Source organism: Hylaeus anthracinus, unplaced genomic scaffold (genome assembly GCF_026225885.1).
Source record: "Hylaeus anthracinus isolate JK02 unplaced genomic scaffold, UHH_iyHylAnth1.0_haploid 12000, whole genome shotgun sequence".
NCBI lineage: Eukaryota > Metazoa > Arthropoda > Insecta > Hymenoptera > Colletidae > Hylaeus > Hylaeus anthracinus.
In genome coordinates, this window is record NW_026534347.1 from 5,211,059 (window position 1) to 5,231,318 (window position 20,260).

Sequence of the window (20,260 nt, forward strand, 5' to 3'; positions counted from 1 at the left end):
CTCTCTCTCTCTCTCTCTCTCTCTCTCTCTCTCTCTCTCTCTCTCTCCCGCCCTCCCTTTCGCTTTCCTTTACGTTCGGTGCCACCCAGCCAGCGATGGGCTCGAGACGTTGTTCCCCTAAAGGTGTACAAGATGAACTCTTAAGAAGCTGTTCCCCTCCCTATTTTTACAGAAGATTTTACCTAGAGTTTCTCCGGAAGACGGTAATGATTCAGTAAAACATTAAATATTTTGAAATAAATTTGAATGGTGATCGAGTTCAAAAGTAGCGCACTATAACCAGGAGTCCACTTTGTATTCAGCGGACAATATAGTATGGGCTATGTAGTGTGGCTGCTCGTAAGAAAGGGGGTTCCTAGGGGGAAAAAGGCGTACTCCCCTTGCCCCTGTGGCGCTCAGTTCGTAGGCGCCTCGTCATCTCTTGATTAATGGACTGTATATGTTTTACTTGTCCAGAAAATTGACCTGAAATACTAGGTAGCTGATGTCTAGTCATATTGGACAAATTTTGGGAAACAACAGCTGATATTCTCAAAGATTTTTGTTTAATAAATTTTAAAAATTACGGAATGTACTTTGAAACATATCTGAACGAGATCTTCTCCATAAACAAATTGTTTGAAAGCTTGGTTAGAGGGTACTTGGTATCTCCATCGCTAAGCGCCACGCAGCGATGCCTCGAGCTCCCGAATTTCCATCTATCTACTCTCTCTCTCTCTCTCTTTCTCCTTCCCCACTCATTCTGGTACCCCTTCCTTTGATTACTCTTTAGTGTTACGTCTATCTCCGTCGTTCTTTCCGCGTCTCCCTCGACCCCTACGACTCCTACGCTTGTTCCCCTCTTCTCTTCTGCGCCTCGCGAGGCCTCTTGCACGCACGCACGCAATGACGGAGCAGGGAGTGCACACTAAATTTTGGCGGACCAGGGACGTACGCATTCGGTGTTCCGCGATGGTGACATTCTGAAACGTGGGGTTCACGAATCATTGACAATGGTGATTTTGACGCGTGACGTTGGATTTGGGATATTTTGTTGCTGGGTTAGGCAAGAGTTACGATTCGTTACGGTGCATATATTTGAATAATAGATGCACTTTGTAGCTAGGATTGGGTAACGGTAGATTTCTTAACCGTGTGTTGCGTACGAGTCTATTTTTGTCTGACCAACACTAGGACATTCTACTTCAGTGTGCCGTTTTAGTCAGACATGGGTTATTTGGGTAGAAATGTCGCAGAATAAAGGATGAACAATTTTTTAGTAGTAATTGGTGGAGTTAAAGTTTGAGTTTGAATTATGGGGGGGAATATTTCATATGGTATAAATAAAAATTAATTTTGCAATCAGGTGGACTTTACGTATAAATTGCTATATTCGTGTTAGTTTTATTTGTCATCTGCTCGTGTCTGTTTTCAAAGATTTATTTTGCAAGACATTTATAGCATCTTCTAGTATTTGCTCTTAACTAAGGAACTTTCGTTCAAGTGTTTACGAATCAAACTATCGTTTAAAAATGATGTGCTTGATATCACAGTATTTTAACTTCTACTCCTCTTAACCGAGGAACCTTCGTTTATGAATGAAAATATATATATATTTCATGAATAAGTGTTTATGAATAAAACTATTGTTTAAACATGATTTGCTTGAATACGCAGCATTTTTTAAACATTTCTCCTATAACATAACTCTCTTAACCCTCAAACTACCAATTTTTATATACTTAAAATGTACTTAAAGAAATAAATAGTGATAAAAAGTACAACAGGTGCAATGGAAACGAAAACGGCGATAGTTTGCACTATCGAGGAGTGTATAGCTCGCGCCAAACATTGGGAGGCTTATTGTCGGAACAGAGAATGACGCGAGCCGTTCATTTCGTCCCGATTCACTCAGCCGCTCGTAAATTCGTTTCGTGACCTCGGCTTTACGCACGCCCATGTAGTCGTTGTGCTTCGAGCAACGAGCAGAGGACACACTGAACGTCACTTACAACAATGACAACGAATAATTGCAATTTCGTTGCGGGTACGACCTGTGGGATCGTTTAGTACCTCTTTGAGGAAGAGATCAGCGTGTTACATAAGGCTATTTAGGACGGTCCGAGAAAAGGAGTATACTTAAGAATTGTTTTTGAACAATCGGACAATTTTCTGATAATAAGATTTAGATTCACAAAGATTATTGCATCTTTTGGTCCACTTTTCCAAGTATTTAAGTTATTATTCTTATTACTTCTTTTGTGCTTTCTTGATAGAAAAATGAAACTTCCTTCAGAGTAAAAGTTTCTATATTAGTTACTAGTACTCTTCAGAATATATTTAAGTATAGAAGGAGGTGTTGAAGTACTTAATATTAGAAACAGGATTATGTCTCCAAAATTATTGCCAGAAATTCATGGTACATATGGCTATAATAATTCATTAATTTGATCCATGAGACATCTACTCTTTGCCTTACAGGTTTTTAAAATTGAATTTTTCTCGATCCGGATTTGAAAAATCCTAGCTACTCGAACGTTTCGAATTCTCGTGAAGCTGTGACGCACGTGTTTTTCGGAATACCGTTTATTCGGTGAACGTGTCGTACAGTCGTCGACGTTTGCTTTCCAAGTTTTGGCAAAACCTAAGGCAAATACGCGATGCTTAGGCGAATTCGACTCCACGCGATCGTGGCAACCTGTGAGACGCAATAAATCAATGCACGGGTTTCCACGCGTTGCTAAATCTGACTACGGAGAATTTAGCGCGAAGAAACACGAAACGGAGCCCGCGTAGCTTCCGTAACGTGCGAGTTGGCAGGGTGTACGTTGAAATTTGAATTCGTTACGTTTCGTTTTCGTAAACACTAAGATGTGCTGAGTAACGCGGTCGTTTCGTAGCTACTCCGTGTAATAGATCATTCGGAGATTTCTTGGATTGATGTGGAGCACCGATACGATCCCACGATATCGTAAAGATTCATGAAATTCGTTAAAAGACTGCGAGGATTTTTATTAGGAGTATTAGGTATCGATTTTCGAGGAGGTTTGAACATCGAGTAACGAACAATGTTTCAGGTTCACGTTAGTCTTTTTGATCTGAGATAATTCGCTTTCTATTCGATAGTGAATAGGCGATAGTAGGTAAATATTTCCAGAAATACTGTTAAAGAATTAATTTGATTTATAAGGATAATTAATCAATTTCAATATTAATATGTTTTTTACATTGTGTATATGAACTACAGATTTTATTGTACATGTATGTATTTTAAGTATATTATTTTTGAAATGTTTTTATTATGCATACAAAGGAGGTGTACAATTGCACATATATTACTATTTAAATATTTGAACCAACTAATACACGCGTGTCTCTTTTCACAAAAAAGAGTATGGTGCAAACAAAGTGTATCTTAGTTACCCGCTAATCAAATATGAATGATTCATAATCTATTAAATAATAATAATACTAATACAGTCTATCATAAATTTATTTTATTATTTTATATGCATACATCTCGCATCTCTTCTATTAAACCTCAATGACACATGCCTGCGTCATTCTAATCGTCCTAATCATTTCGTATACCTATATCTCGCATCTCTTCTATTAAATTTCCGTGACGTACAGCTTCGTCATCCGAAGACGAAATGCTAAAGAACATCGTGATATTCTTCGTCAACTGATTGATAGACGTTCCTGCAACCGTGTTAAAATAAACAAAGCACGCTAAAAACGTGCACGAAAGTACGTAAAACGCGCGGAAGGACGCTGTGTAACGATCACCATATAAAAAGAGTGCTCGACGAGACGTAACAGTTTCGGTTAATTTTTTTTCCTCGATCGGATCGGCGCCGATCGAAAGCGTTCCACGGTGCATCTACGCCGGTCCGCGCCCGATTAAACTTTCGACCAGCATTGACGTAATCGCTGCCCGCGCCCGTGGTAACGAAGGCAACCGTGCAACAAAAGCTCCCTTCCACGTCTGGCTTTCTGCCGAGTGGCGCCACGTATCCGCGTTTCGGCCCTGGCACGTGTTAGGATTAGAAAGTGGCGGGGATGCGTGCGATACCTTAGAAGCGTTAGGGATGGGAAAGGGGGAGGGGATGAAAAACCGACAGAGACAGGGGAAAGGGTAAAAAAGAGAGACGAAGATAACGTTACGAAGACAGAGAAATGCTCCTGGAGCAGCGAGGAAAACGGGAGGGGGTACAGAGAGCACCGAACTAAACTTCTAGCCTTAAGCAATCTGCTCCCCTCCCCTCATCCTCTCCCGAAAAAGTCGAATCTTACTCTCCCCCTCTCTCTCAACTCGATTCCTCCACCACCTCCCCCCTTCTCCCACCTACGCGACCTTCCCTCTTTTTAGAGCCGCGCTATACACCGTCGCACCGGCTCCGAAACGAAACCGCCGAGAGAACTCACACTATTTCGTCGTAACCGCATTTGCATCGGCACCGATGACCCATATTCACGTTCCTTCCTCCGCGACACGGCACCACCGAACCTCTTCGATCCCTCCTTCCCTCTTACGCACACGCGATCTCGACGATCGGCTCACGGATCGCCTCCCGCGCGTGCAGACCCAACGTGTGTATCCGTTTCCCCGCGGGGTTCGCGGCTAGTCGAACAGAGAGAGGACGAGCAGGCCAATCGTACGAGAGACGGAGACAACACGCAACGGCGGACAGTTACGCGTGATTCGTTCCTCGGTCGCGCGGCGATGCGCGATGCAAGTCGGTGACTCGATTTCGAGCGGGTGAAACGCGAAAGGCCCGTGGTCCCATCAGTGTGTACGCGAGCAGTGTTCGGATACACTTACCCGAAAGTTACCGCGGGAACGTCGTCTGCTTCCTCGTTTCTCCGATCAGTGCTTGCCGGGGATTATCATGTGCCGCGTGGACACGTGTACGCGGGGACCAGAGATGGGCGAAATTCTCATCTGAATATATAACAAGCTTTTGAATAGAAAAAAGAAATAGAATAAAAACATCTTTCTTCAGCCTGTTTGTTCGTGTTCGAGGAGAATTACGAAGATTATGATACTCGTTGAACGTACACGTCGAGTGGAAGGTTACTCGAGTTGATCGAATATAATATCGTGGACGAATCGCTGCACGGAGAGCTTTCAAACATCGCGTTTCGACGTCTAGTGCTCGAAATCAAATTCTGCCCAACTCTGGCGAGCACTGCCTCGAGCGAGTCCGAGCTCCGATCCGGAACTCCGGTCGTCAAGTGGTTTTATTTAAGAGGAAAACCGCGGGATACGGTTTTCCAAGTGCGTTCGCGATACGTCGGGAGGTTTATATGAATGAAGCGTGGTCACCGGTGCTTCGGTGCTGCCTCCGTTGAGCCCACTGCGTTGCGGATGGTAATACGGTCCTGAGCGTTGGTATGTTCGAAATTCGTAATCATTGTGGTCGAGTAAGCTTTTGTTTGGGACGTTTTCGATCCGAGGTTCTTCGAGGCCTCTTCCGGTGCACGGGGTGTTTACCTACGGGTGGGCGTCCTTTTGGGCAGCGATTCAAGGATGATTACTTTGGCCTCTTCAAGGCCGAAAGTAATGCCGGAGAATCGGCAAAGACGAGATTACGTTTGAGGCTTTTTTGTTTTCTGTTTCGATGTTAGGATGTACAACGATACGCTTTGTTTGCACCATCCTCTTTTTGTGAAAAGAGCAAACATTGCAAATATTTGAATAGTAATATATGTGCAATTGTACACCTCCTTTGTATGCATAATAAAAACATTTCAAAAATAATATACTCGAAATATACATTGTGTTTGAATCGAAGTTTACGGGTTAATTCTTTAGTTTTCAGGGTTAAGTGGAACACATTTTGTTTAGCTTATACGTATGGTGGGATAGTTTTTATTATTTTTACTTGTTATGAGTAAGAGGATTGTTTTATAGCGAGGAAAACGTGTTGAATGATGATTCGTATTAATTTGTAAGCTGAATGCGGGATTATGAGTCGGTGCAACTTGAGTTTTATTTTTATTTTAACCTCTTGAGGGATATTTACATATACAGTCAGTCTTATAAATATTTGTACTTTCTATTTTTATAGAAGAAATTTGTCTAAATTGAATAAATGATTTTATGTTTAAATATGTACATGAATAGACCTTACACATGTTTATAATTAAAAAGGGAGTTAAATAGTGTCCCATGAAGAATTGATGGAGTCTTGTGACCATGGATGTTAGAAATGTGTGAAATAAAAATATTTTAGTTTTTGACTTATGAGAAAAGCGCTGTAATCTCGCAAATAGGAAACTTATTATGGAAAAACACTACTGGCTATTGATAAACGTGTACTCTTTGAATCAGCACGATGGAGGTATATTTGTATCTTGATTTGTTATGTCTAAATAAAGGGATGAACTTCGATAAAACTTTATATTTGAGTTTTATATTCTCCCCTTTGATTAAATTTTATGTTATTTATAAAAATTTGTTAATTGGACTCGAAATAGTCAAATACGATTTGTCTAGTTTATAGTTTTATTGTTTTTGTATTTTTAACAATTAATAATTCTAACGCAAAGCCTCAACTGCAATTTCGTTATTTTTAATTTTCATATTATTTTGATGTACAAAATCGTTTCTTAAAAGAATTCCCACCCATAGTTAACCAGCTCTTGTAATAGTATAGTGGAAATTATATATGAAAATTATTTCGTATAATTAAATTGAGAAAAGTTAGGTTGGAGCAAAATATGAGAGATTGGACTAACAATAATCCATGTTATATATGTAACATTGGTTTTGCTCGAGGTTTATTATCGCACACCGCGGAAATCCGGTTCAAGTTTTCATGACACGGGCACAATGCTGCAAAAGACTAAGCGAGCGACTCGGTAATTGGTAATTCGCGCGTGTATTCAATAAAATCGATTACTGGTTATAAGACTAATATTGCTTTGATGGTGCACTATTAATAGAAATGTTATTTTTCTTATTAAAGTTGTAAAACTTTCGATCGAAATGAGATAATCCAAATATTTTTATGAGAGCTTATAGGTGAATACTTTTAGAATAAGAAGAAAATATAGAGAAAGGTTTAAGAAAAGGGCCCTGCGCTATTGCAAAGATTTCTGAGAGCAAAGAGTTGATTCTGATTGCAAAGAGTTGGCTGAGAACAATATGGTTTAAATACTATTGAAAAGTTTTACGTCGCTCATAAACAATATAAAATTCCGGATTTTTGGTCCATCGTTGAAATTTCCCAGGATTGGTTCCAATTGGTTCTCAAGTCCAGGGAATTTGTTGCATTGTCATTTCTGTGTTCATATTGCCAACGTTCGCGTAACGTTCCATCGATGAACGAAGACTGTACCGAATGTTTTTTTCTGTGCAGCTGGACGAACTGTTGGGCACGAGCGCGATCAGGAAAGAAAATACCTACACGAAGGTGGCAGAGACAGGGGTGGCGAAAGTCACGGGGTTGGGCCTAGGGGTGGCATCATGGACTCTCACCAGCACCAGTTCTGTCTCAAGTGGAATAGTTTCGGTAGCAACTTGGCGACAGCGTTCTCGAATTTGTTCAAAAGCGAGAGTCTGACCGATGTCACCCTGTTCTGCGAGGGTAAGTCTCACGTTATCATAATTATTACTAGAATCAATTGTCGATCACAATTGTGAATTGTATTAAATTTCGCTCAACAATGCAATACAAGAAACAACGCCACGTGAACAAATGGCCCTTGTGAAAAATACAACTTGCAATGATTGTCAAATGTCATTCAAAAAGCATCATTATTAGATTCCAGATTAACAAAATTTGATTGCACTAGACTGTACATATCCATGCACCCATGGCAAATATGTAGAATCATGAGCAAACCTAGGAGAATATGCACAAACATCAAAATATATAAAACACCAACAATAACATACACGTTGCATCGTTCAAGAAACAAAACATACTTTCATTTCAGTTCCAATTCTCGTCTATATCCGTGATAATATGAATTTTTTTATTCGCGATCTACCTATTACACATTCTACCTTTCATTCCGCTTGAATTTCAACTCACCAAACCGATCAACCGTATAAAGTCTCGCGTCGAAAGCATCGAAATCGCGCAGCTCCCGCCTCCATGGCAGAAGCGAAGCGGCGCCATCGCGAATGCGCTCACCTGGCCGAGCTTCCGATGCAGTTGCATGCCGTGCACGTGTGCGACTGCAGGCCAAGTGCAGCGGTCGTGCGTCGGCCCGCCCACTACCCCTGTGTTCGCCCAATCGCGCCGGCCTGGTCTCCACTCGCGCAGAGTCAGTCGGCTTGCATGCGAATCTCGGCTGGCTTTGCACATCGGGATACGTGGATGTGTGTACGGATACGTACGCGCACCGTGAGCGCACACGACGTACGTGCACGTGAGCGCACACGTGCAGTCGAGCAGTCGGTGTGCGCGATTTCCCCCGACGAGTGCAACATCCTCGCGGATTCGCAGCGCGAAACCGCAGTCCGCGACGAGCCGCGGTGCAACGCGCTCGGTGCATCCGCATCGACGCGTCTCTATTGGTATTCGCGAGTTTGTCGATCGCTGATCGATCGTTGTTCGATCGTTAATCGACTGCTATTCGATCCGGTCGAGTGTGTTCTCGCACGAGAATATAAGTTCGACGATTTCATTGCAACGAAAATTGTGTTTTATTCGCGATAGGATGATAAAGACGATAGAAGGAATGTGTAGTCAGATGTTTGGTAACGATTTGTTAATACTTTGTTAGGCTCATACTTTTCGTGAATAGTGTGCAATATTTTAGTTCAATTTAAAGTCCTGTTGGGGTTTAGTAATTTGGAATTTGTTTCTAATACAATTCTTTGTGGAACCATGAATTTCTTAAATTTGAACCTACCGTCGTATAATGAGAGCAATAAATCATTTTTATGGCTCGTGGATGTTCAGCGGCAGTTTCGTGAAGCAAACAGTGATACATGCAGCGTCAATATTTTTCTGTATTATCAAGAGCACAAATATGAAGTTGAATGTAGTGCTGTAAGTGATTATTTTGGAGAGATCAATATGGATAATTCACCGACGTCACCGTCAAGATTAATTAATTCAGTATTAAAAACGTGCTTAAAGCCCCATAAAGACAATATTTACGCAAGTAAAAATTTTGTAAAATATAAATAAAAAACACCACAGTCTCTCCATAAAAGACAACTGAATTAAAATTCCACTTGTTAACTGTGAAGTAATTCGTAACACAATTATTGATCTATAAACACGTGGAATAATAAATGAAACGAATTCGGTTTCGTTACTTAATTGCGGAACGACGTGTATCGTTATCGTGTTAATTTTATATTTAAGTATCGTGACTGGTATGCAGGACGTAGCCGCGTGTCTTCCGGTCTGAAAATAACACGTGCATGTGCATCTTCATTCATAATGCATCGACCGTGGCAAGCATTCAGGGCAACGAGCCACGAAGCTCGTGATCGTGTCATCGGGCGTTTTCCACCTCGGCTGGAATTTAATTTCGCTCGAGTTCGAGGCTCTTTATCGAAGCCCTTGCATCGATAATGCACGGGAACACTTTCGCCTGTCCGGTTTCAATGGTTGCGTTGAATAATGCGAAGAGTTCGTGACATTGAACCGCGAATAATTGAAATGAAGCGGTAATAAGCTGGAAGGAATTACGTTTCTACGTCTAAATCGACCTATTATGCATTCACGGTGCGTCGTTTCGGTATCCATACTTTCGAATAAGTGTGCTTGACCTTTGACAGCATCGATTTTTATATCATCTTTCGAAAAGAGAAATTATTTTTTGGTTATTCACGCGTATAATTTATTAATACTCCAACTGAACAATAAGAAAATATTTGGAGAAAATCTAATTAAACTTTGTAAGCGACTTTGATTGAGTATTATACAGGCTACCTTAATAGGATAACTGCGCTTAAATTGTATTTTCTAAGGAAATTCAACTTTGTGATTAGGGTATTTAATAAATGAAAGTGTAAGAACTGTAAATTATTATGTACATGAATTTATCGATACAAAAGTTATTTGGTTCGAAGGTACAAATTATATTACCGTTCGGATAAAACATTTTTGTGATAGCTTCATCTCCTCGTGAAATATGTAATTCCTATTTAAACGGAACACTCTGTATAATACTTGCGTTTTTTAAAGACACTCACACAGATACAATATTAGAATATACAAATTTGAGAATTAACTATAAATGGTTCAATAGTTAGGCACATTTGTAAAATACACACGATAAATCTGCGTCTCTAGAAACAGCACCAATTGTTCAGAAACTATAATTAAGATTAGATAGTTGCTTAGATAATACTCCTCAAACACTACTAAAATTCTATTGAAATGGGACGCAATTAATATTTCAAGTATTTGTTCCACGATTTAAACGAAGACTGCAGTTGTCTGACTAGTAAGTACATATTCCACTGCCGTCACTGTTGTAACTCTACTGAATTGGAAATAGAGTCGAGGTCCAATTCAAGTACAAATACAAGCTCATCTTTTCACTACTGATATAATTCCTGATAAGGAAAGCCTCTATACTGAATTAATTTTACAATTTGTTTGTTTAGCGAGCGTTAACAATACGCACAAGTAATTTCTTTGTTATAGTCCCTAGTGTGCATGCATTTCATGTGTTAAGTTATTTGCACTTTTTGAACACCTCTTGCTAGGAGAATGTGTAAATTTCTTGAACTACATAGAATAATATAAAATAATATTCATCAAGTATACGAGTAGTAAAACAGAATAGTTGAAAGACTTGAGCACAATTACCATGTTAAATTAAATGGTATTTAGTTTCGGCTCTTACGATTCCCTCCACGAGATTTTCAGCTTTCTCAGCGCAATGTAAACAGATATTTCTGTTAACAGGATTCACGATTGGTTCGCAGTGGTTGTTAAATTTTTATCTCTCGAACACTGTCACTGGCACAAGTGATGATTGACGTTCGACGTTTATCGTTTCCACTGAAATCGAACGCATCTCGAAATCAGCGCGTAATTTTCGATCTTGTTCATGTTTGCGGTGATAACGGGGTATTATACACGAGCACGTGGGGACAGATATACGTTTCTTTATCAGGCGTGCTAAGTAAACAAGAATGTGCAATTCTCGTGGTACGCGATTTTCGGAACTTCTGTTTCCGTGCCTCTGTCGATCCAACGTTATTCTTTTATCAAATTAATCGTACTTTGCAGTATTAAAAAAAAATTATTTCTTATTTACACGCTCATAGATTAATTAATACCAGGACCTTGATGAGACAAATGCAATATATAATTTAAAAAGGAAATGTAAATTGGAGCATGTTATTTAAAGCAAGGAAATAAATATCAGTGTGTTGTATAATATAATACTTTAGATTAATTAGATATTGCTATTTTTCAGAGATATAATTCAACATATAAAAATTTACACGAAGTCATCCAAAATAAAGTGTTTCTAAAAATTCCTGTTGGTAGAAAAATTATACACCGTACTAATACACAAACGATTCTGTTTTTTCTTCATTCAAATATTAATTACAATTTTCTATACATGAATAAATAAACAAAAATAGTATTAAAAGATTTCTGATGATACAAAGATTACACTAATACACAAGAGATACTTTATTTTCTTCGTTCAATTATTAATTACAATTTTCCACGAAATCCCTATTTACATCCCATATGACACTCACAGCGCAAGAACACAGTTTGTGAAACGCTGACGCAGAGGATGGTCGTCTAGAGATTTCGTCTCGTAGATGCTTTCTACTGCACCAACGCTGTCGTACCGTTACTGAATCCCATTATCGAAAGTATGAAGGCTGTCGTAGATATTTGTGTCAGTCAGACTCGGGGACCGCTAACGGCGTTCCGTTAAGTGCAACACGTAAGGAAAGTTGTGAAAGATCGACCGACTAGTCACTGTTGCTGACGATTACTGTAGTGCTGTTCGCTTAATTAGTTAGTTGGCCTATTAGAGCAGTCTTATTCCCTATAACTGTTTTCCAGGTTGTACAGATGGATCGTGTAGATGTGTGTTCATCGATGTTTCTCTGGATCTAATGTTGATGTAATTAGTCACTGATTGCTTATTAGGAGTCGACGGAACAGTCGTTATATCCTTTCAAAATTAACGAGACCAGAATTCCGATAGTAGCCTCATCTTTTTATCTGCGATAAATAAAATAATATTGGTTAGAACCATGGTTCCTTATTCTATCAACAACGTCATCAGATAGATGTATTCATCCATCTTCTTCTGCTTTCTATTCTTTTCTTTTTATTTCGTTCCTGTAGGATACTAACTACGTAACCTTTTCTTTAATTAACAAAAATAATCATTCACTTACTCGTGGAAATCGTTCATCAGAACATCTTGTCCTGTCGCTAATTGGAATAATCAAGGTTTTGTTGTACTTAAAAATAGCTACCAAAGTTTTATAGAATGGTCGTAAAACACTGGTTGTAAATCACCGAATAGAATCAGTTAAAAATGGCTGTTACTTGCTAGCTGAATTAGATAGGGATAAGCATCAATTTTAGCCATAAAATGTAATCACAGGTTTGATATTAGAAGTTCTAGCTGCGATAGAGGCGTACAATTAAATCGAGAACTGAATATAAGAAATTATGGACGCAGAAGAAAATTACTAATTGCAGAAATAAGTGTCATTTTTATTCAGGATTTAAAGTATCCGCGCAGTCATTGAAGTGGCTAATATATGTGTTGGATTTTTATTATAGTATTAATCGACTCTATAGTGTTTCATAGTGTGTTGATACACAAAAGTTTACTTAATAAGTTAGTACGTTCTTTTTTTACACATCACTTGCTTCCTAATATACGAAATTAGCATAATTCTCAAAATGGCTTTTGGTTACCAGAGCTTGAGGATCTAATAAGGAAGACAAATACGAGTCCTAATCCAGCGACTATTAACGTTCCCTTAGAAACTTAAAATTTGGGATCATTTTCGTGAGTACGGAACTAAGTCTACGAACAGACAATAATCATTGAATTGTAAACAAAAATCAAATTTATTTATATATAACACAAGAATTAACAAGTTTGTCTATTAAATTCATGTATTTCGAAATTCTTCTCAAAATAACACACTTTTAATTTTAAAATTAGAAAAATTAAAAAATTCTAAAAATTTGAAAATTTAACAAGTTCTAATCCTTGAATTTGATTCAAAGAAATGAGGAACCTGTCTCGAAACTCACATTTTCCCATCCCTGTCGTCTCCTCGTGTTTGCATGCATGAAGAGGATCCTCAGGTAAATATTCAGCGTCTGGTTGATCATTTTCTGTGCGATACGTTCCGCATGCACCTTACCACGGCCTTCATCTCGCGATGTTGAACAGCTAAAGTCCACCACGCGATTCGCGATAACCCCTGTCGACACTCGAGGAACGGACACTTCCGAAACGATACTCTTTACGTTTCTGCTATGTGATACATAGTATTACATTTGTTAGATTGTATTATATGTATTATTATGTACTATATGTTGTAATAGAGATCAGGATGAGGATTTAAAATAAATAATTAAATGTAGAAGCACGAAAATAATCCCTGCACGTAATATATTATACAAATTATTGAAATAGGATATATTCCGTAACATGTACACCCCGCTCAAAAGTATGTGGACACTTCCTTAATAAATATCTGATCGAAGTTGTGAATCTATTAATATAAATATATATATATATATATATAAATACAGATAAGTAAAGTTAGTTAATGTTATTATACTAAAATATAATATTACTATTACATTTAATAATACAAATGAATATTTTATATTAGGATGTCCACCATGACTACGGTGACAAGAATACTTTGTTATTAAAAAACAAAACCCTAAAGCCTTACTTGCCTTCGCGTGTAAAATTTCGAAACAAGGCCTGCTTAATCTGCGAACAAATAGAAACTCTACAACTTGCAAAATGAAAAGTGCTACGCGATCAAAATCGTTTGATAAACGCGTGCAACACGTTTTCATGAGACACGAGTAACTCGACGCTTTGTCGCCTTGAGTGGTCTTTCTTTTCGAAAAGGGAAAGGGTGAGGACCTAAAAGGAAGGTCGGTAGGTGGGAAGGGTTCAAGGATGGCATAGGAAAGGGACTCGAATAGCGCCCGGCTACAAAGACTCGTGGTTGAGGAACGTGCGTTTTCGGTTGCGCGTGTGCCAGTATGCTCTATGGATACATGTAATCGTTCGAAAGCCCAAAGGAAGCCGAAAGTAGGCCCGGGTTACAGTTAGATCTAACAGTCTTCTTCGCGGTCTTCTTCGCTCGTATGGGCGATGCACACTGGTCGATGAGTCGCGACACGTGGTACACGCGCTGGCACGCAAAGACGCGCCTACGTGTACTAGCGGTGGGCAAAATTAGTATTTGTCTAAGAGAAAAATTTTGAATAACGGATGAAACTTCAACTAACACGTTTATTCGTTACTCGTTGGATAAATATTCGAATGTGAATTGAGAGTAAAGTATTTTACAATGAGTAAATAGAAATGCGAGTATCCTATTGATTGCTTGCAAGCCAGAAATTAGATAAAATCTTATCTGAATAAATGCGAAATAATTGATGAAAAATGGACGGCTGTTTATTCGTTATTCGTTCAATAAAAATCAGAATTCGAATTGAATTCGAAGAACGAAAATAAAAAAATCAAGGTTTTACCAGATCTCTTCTACATTATTACGTTACAAAATTGAAACGAAATTCTGAGATATTTCGTACAAGAAATTATATTCTACAGAATTTGTTCAGGTTTTGTAATCGAAAATTCACGTTGTGAAAAATAAAAGAATTCCTAAGAAAAGGGGTTTGCCCTTTTGGAAAATGTTTGTGTACAAATATACCATCAGAACATTAAAATTATATTTTTACAGTAACTACATATTACTGTTACTACTATCTTCATTTTTTTTCGCATTTTGAGCATCCACGTTCCATTCTTAAAAATCCTGAAAACCCATATCATTGAAGTTTCATTTATAGATGCTTCGTTGATTACCAAGACAAACTTTTCATCCTACATGATATAAAATTCACAATAATTTTAAATTCATTTTGTCCACCCAGTATCCGCGATATGAAAACATTTGTAGCCAACCGCGAGGGAAAGACCGATTTCGTACGAGTCGTAACTTACAAAGCGTTATCGTGGCGCGAGAATACACGTCGGTGTGCGATCGTATGCGTGCGTGTAACCTAGCATGAGATTAAACGGAGTGTGCAAGCGACACGTGGAACGTTAGAGACTGGAGACATTCAAATACCGTTCGCTGGTATTCGAGCCCCGTTCTTAGATGCGGACGACGGTTTCGTATGCGGCATACACACGATAGAAACTTATTTCAGCAGTGCGACCTAAATAGTTGCATTCGCTCGTTTGTCTAAAACGAGCAAATTCGTGCGGGTGAAAAAAAAATTATTTGCCTTGGTTATTCGGGCGATTTATTGTCATTCTGAAAGCGATATTATCAGCACGAAAGAATTGTATCATGGAACTCGGGATAATATATTATTTCGTGACTAGGAATAGGCTTGAATTTATTTCTTCTAACATGGTTCTGCGAGTGCTTATTGCGTTTATAGTTGTTATAAATTTATTTTGCCTCTTTTTCATGATTTTGTATATTTCGATTTTCTTTCGTATCTATTAGGTTTCGCCCGTTTATTATTTATGGTTTTGCGAGTGCTTATTGCGTTTATGGTTGTTATAAATTTATTTTGCCTTTTTTTCATGATTTTGTATATTTCGATTTTCTTACGTATCTATTAGGTTTCGTTCGCCCGTTTATTTATTTTTTATTAACGTTCCATACTCTAAATTTCGCACTCATAGGCATCCATGATTTAATCGACAGTAAAAAATTTCTTTTTCACGCTTAATTGCGGTCGCGCGTCATCGTTTGCCGTGATTCACAGTAACAACAAAGCGATACGAGTGAAAAGAGTGACAATCGGTATCAACGATTTTTATTAGGTCACTGTGTTCGGTGCAACGCGATAACGCATGGACAGACACAGTTCGGAGTGTCATGGTATCTGGGTGAACTAAAAGGGTCGACCATAAGCAGGAAATTAAGTAGGTCGTGTCGCTGGTTCGTCTCTGTGTGTTGCAACCCACCGCGGAAGCACGCACCGACGCATGGCCGCAATTGCTGCATATGCACGCGCCTCAAAAAGCCATCTTAAGCCATCCTACGCAGCGCCTCTGTCTTATTAATTGTCTCATTAACACGTTGGCTGCCAGACTTCCACTCGTGAATGTTTCTACAAGGTTAAAATTTTCACAGGAGGCAATCGAAGATTAGATAATCGAACATTTGTCGTAACATTTCATTTTTTAGCCTCGTTAAATTAATTAATATTTTTATTAACGCCTTCGGAATTAATTTTCCTAGTTCCTCGATGGAAAGTCCTTTTGCCTATTTCTGGGTGACGTGATGATCAACGTGTTAATTATAGTAATTTTCTATTCTCCAGTTTATTTTTCATTTTCTATTCTCTAATTGTATGTTTTTAAAGTTATTGGATGAATTCCAGAAACTGAGACGGACTGCAGTTAATTCGTGACTGAAAAGGCTAGAAACTTATCCCTTGAGTAATTGCAATCAATTTGAACTACGAAAATGGGTTAAAGAACTAAACGTATCATCGAGAGGTTCCATGAAAGGATTCAACTTTTTATTATACGTACCAATTGTTTCTAAATAATCTTTGCTTAAAACGCTCTAGCTACAGCTTGCCCCAATGTCTAAAATTATCTTGCGTATTATCTTTCACGGTGCAACGAGCTCATCGTTGAAAACGTGTATCCGTTTACGTGCGAAGGCATTGAAGTTTGGAGTAGCTTATTTCGGGTATCCATGTAAAAATAGAAGGTATGAATTTTTTGGTAATCGCTTACAACAGCGTTTCCTAAACCGTTTTACACGTGATACGGACAAGCGTGACTAGAAAAGTCATCACTAATAAGCGAAGAACTAAAATGAAATAAAGAAGTTTATCATTAATTATGTATATTTCATTTAATTACAAATAGGTTATTAACTATTTTATTTTTGGCCAGACTTTACATGTACTGTATACGATGCAATGACATCAGTACGCAAAAATTATTCTCTACTTTTCAGTGCATTTTACAAAGTTCTTTTTGTATACAGGTACATGTATTCTTTTCCAACTTAACTTACTAATTTTCTATTCAAATTCAACGTTAATCGTCATTTCTAGTAAATCACAAACTCTTTTATTTCTATACTTTTACCCATATATTAACTCTCCTTATATTATTAATTTCATTCAATAATTCATATTAAATTGTTTCTGTTTACATAGACTTTGAAAATAACTCACTACCAAATATTTTTAAAATATTTCCAGTATAGACTGCGTTGCTCGATCATTATATTCATTCACAAATCCAAGCAACCATCGTTAAAGTTCCATAAATATTTCAAGAGACGAGAAATACTTATGCTGCGTGACTAAAATTGTTTTGGTAAACGCTCGATAGATCATGCAAGACTTTTTCATGACTCAAGTTTACCCATGCATCAACTATCCTCGTATCCTTAATTTTATTCAATAATTAATATTAAATTCTTTCTATTTACATTAACTTAAAACAAAATGACTCGCTACTCCTAGCCAAAATGGTATTACATTACTTCGCAAAAGCAAGAATCCCTCGTTGGAGTTCCATAAATATTTCAAGAGATGAGAAGCGGTGCGTGACTAAAATTGTTTCGTTGAACGGTCGCATAGATCATGCAAGACTATTTCCACGATTCAAGCTTCTCGTTCATTGATCGAGCGATTAAAACGCGCGTTATCTGACGATAAGGCAGCCCCAGGTACACTTTCGCTATTTGAATTTCGAACGACGATCGAGAAATATGGCGAATCCCCCGCGGAAACGCGTGGCGCTCTTACGCGTCTATTTTTATTCGCGTACATAAAGGAGCCTGTGTCCGAGTTCCACGTGCTGAGAAACGATTTTCTGCAGAGAAACTACCAGAATCGCGTAAACATGTGCGATGGAACACCGTCGAGCAGGTAACCGATAGCGATCTATGTAAATTTCCACCCAAGCTCGAGTCCACCGCGTAACCGAGGAACTCGTTTGATTTATCGTGCTTAACGGAGCACAGTAGTGGACTCTATTATGCGGATTGCGCTTCGTTGGTCCGTTCCGTGCCAAATTGGACACTTTTTGAGGCAACAGTCGGGATTTTAGTGAAATTTATATCTCCCGTGGTCTTTAGGCATGTTGAAACGTATCTCGAAGGATTCTTTGGAGATTCGAAGATTTCGTTTCGTTTCACAGCTGTTTCAAGATCTTTGGTCATTTTTAGGGGGAGGGGGAGAGGAGGGGGGGCGATAAATTATGGCTATGGAAGCAGTAATCGGTCGAAAATGAAATTTTGGTGTGTCGCATCGAAGACTTTTAAATTTGACGAAATTTCTTCGGTCGAAAAACAATTTTCAATTAATTTTCATGTAGATAGGACTACAAGGGTAATTACATTCTGAATCTTTGAGAGTTGAAATTTCTCCTTAAGCGTTGGCTTTGAAACAGTTGCAAAAAAATCATTTAATGAATGAATTTATCGAATTTATTTATTTCTTAGTCTTCAGTATCGGTCTTCAATTTCTGCTTCAATCGTTACATGTAATTGCAAAAACCTAGTATTTACATAAAAGTAATAATTAAAATTTACGAATAGATTTTAGGTTAGGCAAATTCTAGCGACTTCCTATAAACTTAATAAAAATATTGTCATTTCTTCATCGTCGGTATACTTACTAAAAACAACTACGAAACGTGATATCATTTTATAATGGAAAATCCAATTTTTATTCAAACAATAACGAAAACGGAATTGTTGAAATTTCTTTGATTGTTGAAGATTCTCAACTTGGTGAGAATTTTTGTCTATTTTCGTCGCGTGGTGCGGTCCATGTGACGTAAACATACGGAATGTATTACTTCTGGAGGCTCGAACAAAAACACGGAAGAAGGGAGAACGCGAGCAGAGAGAGGTTCAATGAAAAACGTTGTCCGAGAACCGCTGGGAATCACAGTAGTCGGGCACAAAGGCAGTTTCACAGACTCGATGCACGACCGATACAAGGGGGATAACCGAGAAATGGGGAGCGAACGTACTTGACTCGTAAACTCGTGAACTCAGTCAAGCAAAGTACACTCCTTAGAGTCAAGGTTGGCTCTGATGCAACAGGATGCCGGCCATTGACACTATGTTATGTTCCCTCCCCGATTCGTATTCGAGTAACGCGCTGATAATTCACGAAACTTCGCAGTCGAGTTTCTTTGCTTCTTCATTCTTTACTTACGATTCACTCTGATGTAGTAAATAGTAGTTTGTGGAATTTTACAGGCACATAGAGCAATCTTCTGTTCACCAGTGTCGAAATTAAAATTTTTATTCAACCAGTAACGAGAACAGAAATGTTGACATTTTATTCATTCTTTAAGATTTTCATCTAGATGAGAATTATAATATTATATTGTATATTATGTTTTAAGTATTATAATTACATACAGTCTCTAAAAAATTTATTAAATTCAATGGTATCGCAAAACTACAAAACTACGGCAAAACTATAATAAAATACCTTTTAGTTTTGTAAATTTTTGAAAAATTGAATGTAATTATGATATCTAGAAATATTGAATATGCCTCGAAGCAAATAGCTTGAAAGAAACAAATTAAAATTATGAAACGAGTATACAAAATTAAGTAGATCATTCACGATTTAACAGATAATTAAATAGATTATTTCTGGTTTATGAATTTTCATGTTCAAAAATATGAGAAAATGTATTTAGAGTACGAGTTAAAATAAATCAATTATTACATATACATTAATACAATACCAATGTTTAAATTTAATTATTGATACAGTGACGAACAGTAATTTACATTTTTTGACAACATTTTAAGCAAACAATTCTGAGACTCGAGCAACCATAGTTTAGTTACCATGGTGCTTGTTGCCAGTTGCCGTTTGTGTTAGAAACGTGACATCCATAATCAGAAACGGTCGCCGAATTCGCAAGCACATTATGCGTGTTTGGAAGTTAGGAATTCGTGGAATATTATGGTACTCTGCCGGTATAAAAGTACCATAACTATACAATTACTCGTCACGCAGCAAGTATTTTTAGAAATACCGGCGTACACACGTTAGAAGATGTTTGACCGGAACAACTTGAA

General features: G+C 38.0%; 1 protein-coding gene across 5 annotated transcripts in view; it reads left to right on the forward strand.

Moving 5' to 3' along the window:
- The window catches only part of LOC128890281 (zinc finger protein chinmo), an 82,407-nt gene that overhangs the window by 20,389 nt on the left and 41,758 nt on the right, over positions 1–20,260 (forward strand). For 3 of the 5 annotated variants that reach the window (XM_054148623.1, XM_054148622.1, XM_054148621.1), the window contains exon 2: positions 7,347–7,574. In XM_054148623.1, coding sequence (XP_054004598.1) covers positions 7,454–7,574 — 121 coding nt within the window. In that variant the 5' untranslated portion in view covers positions 7,347–7,453. Of the gene's footprint in view, positions 1–7,346; positions 7,575–8,367; positions 9,620–20,260 lie in introns of those variants that run through there. The other 2 variants (XM_054148625.1, XM_054148626.1) reach the window with 2 other exon arrangements.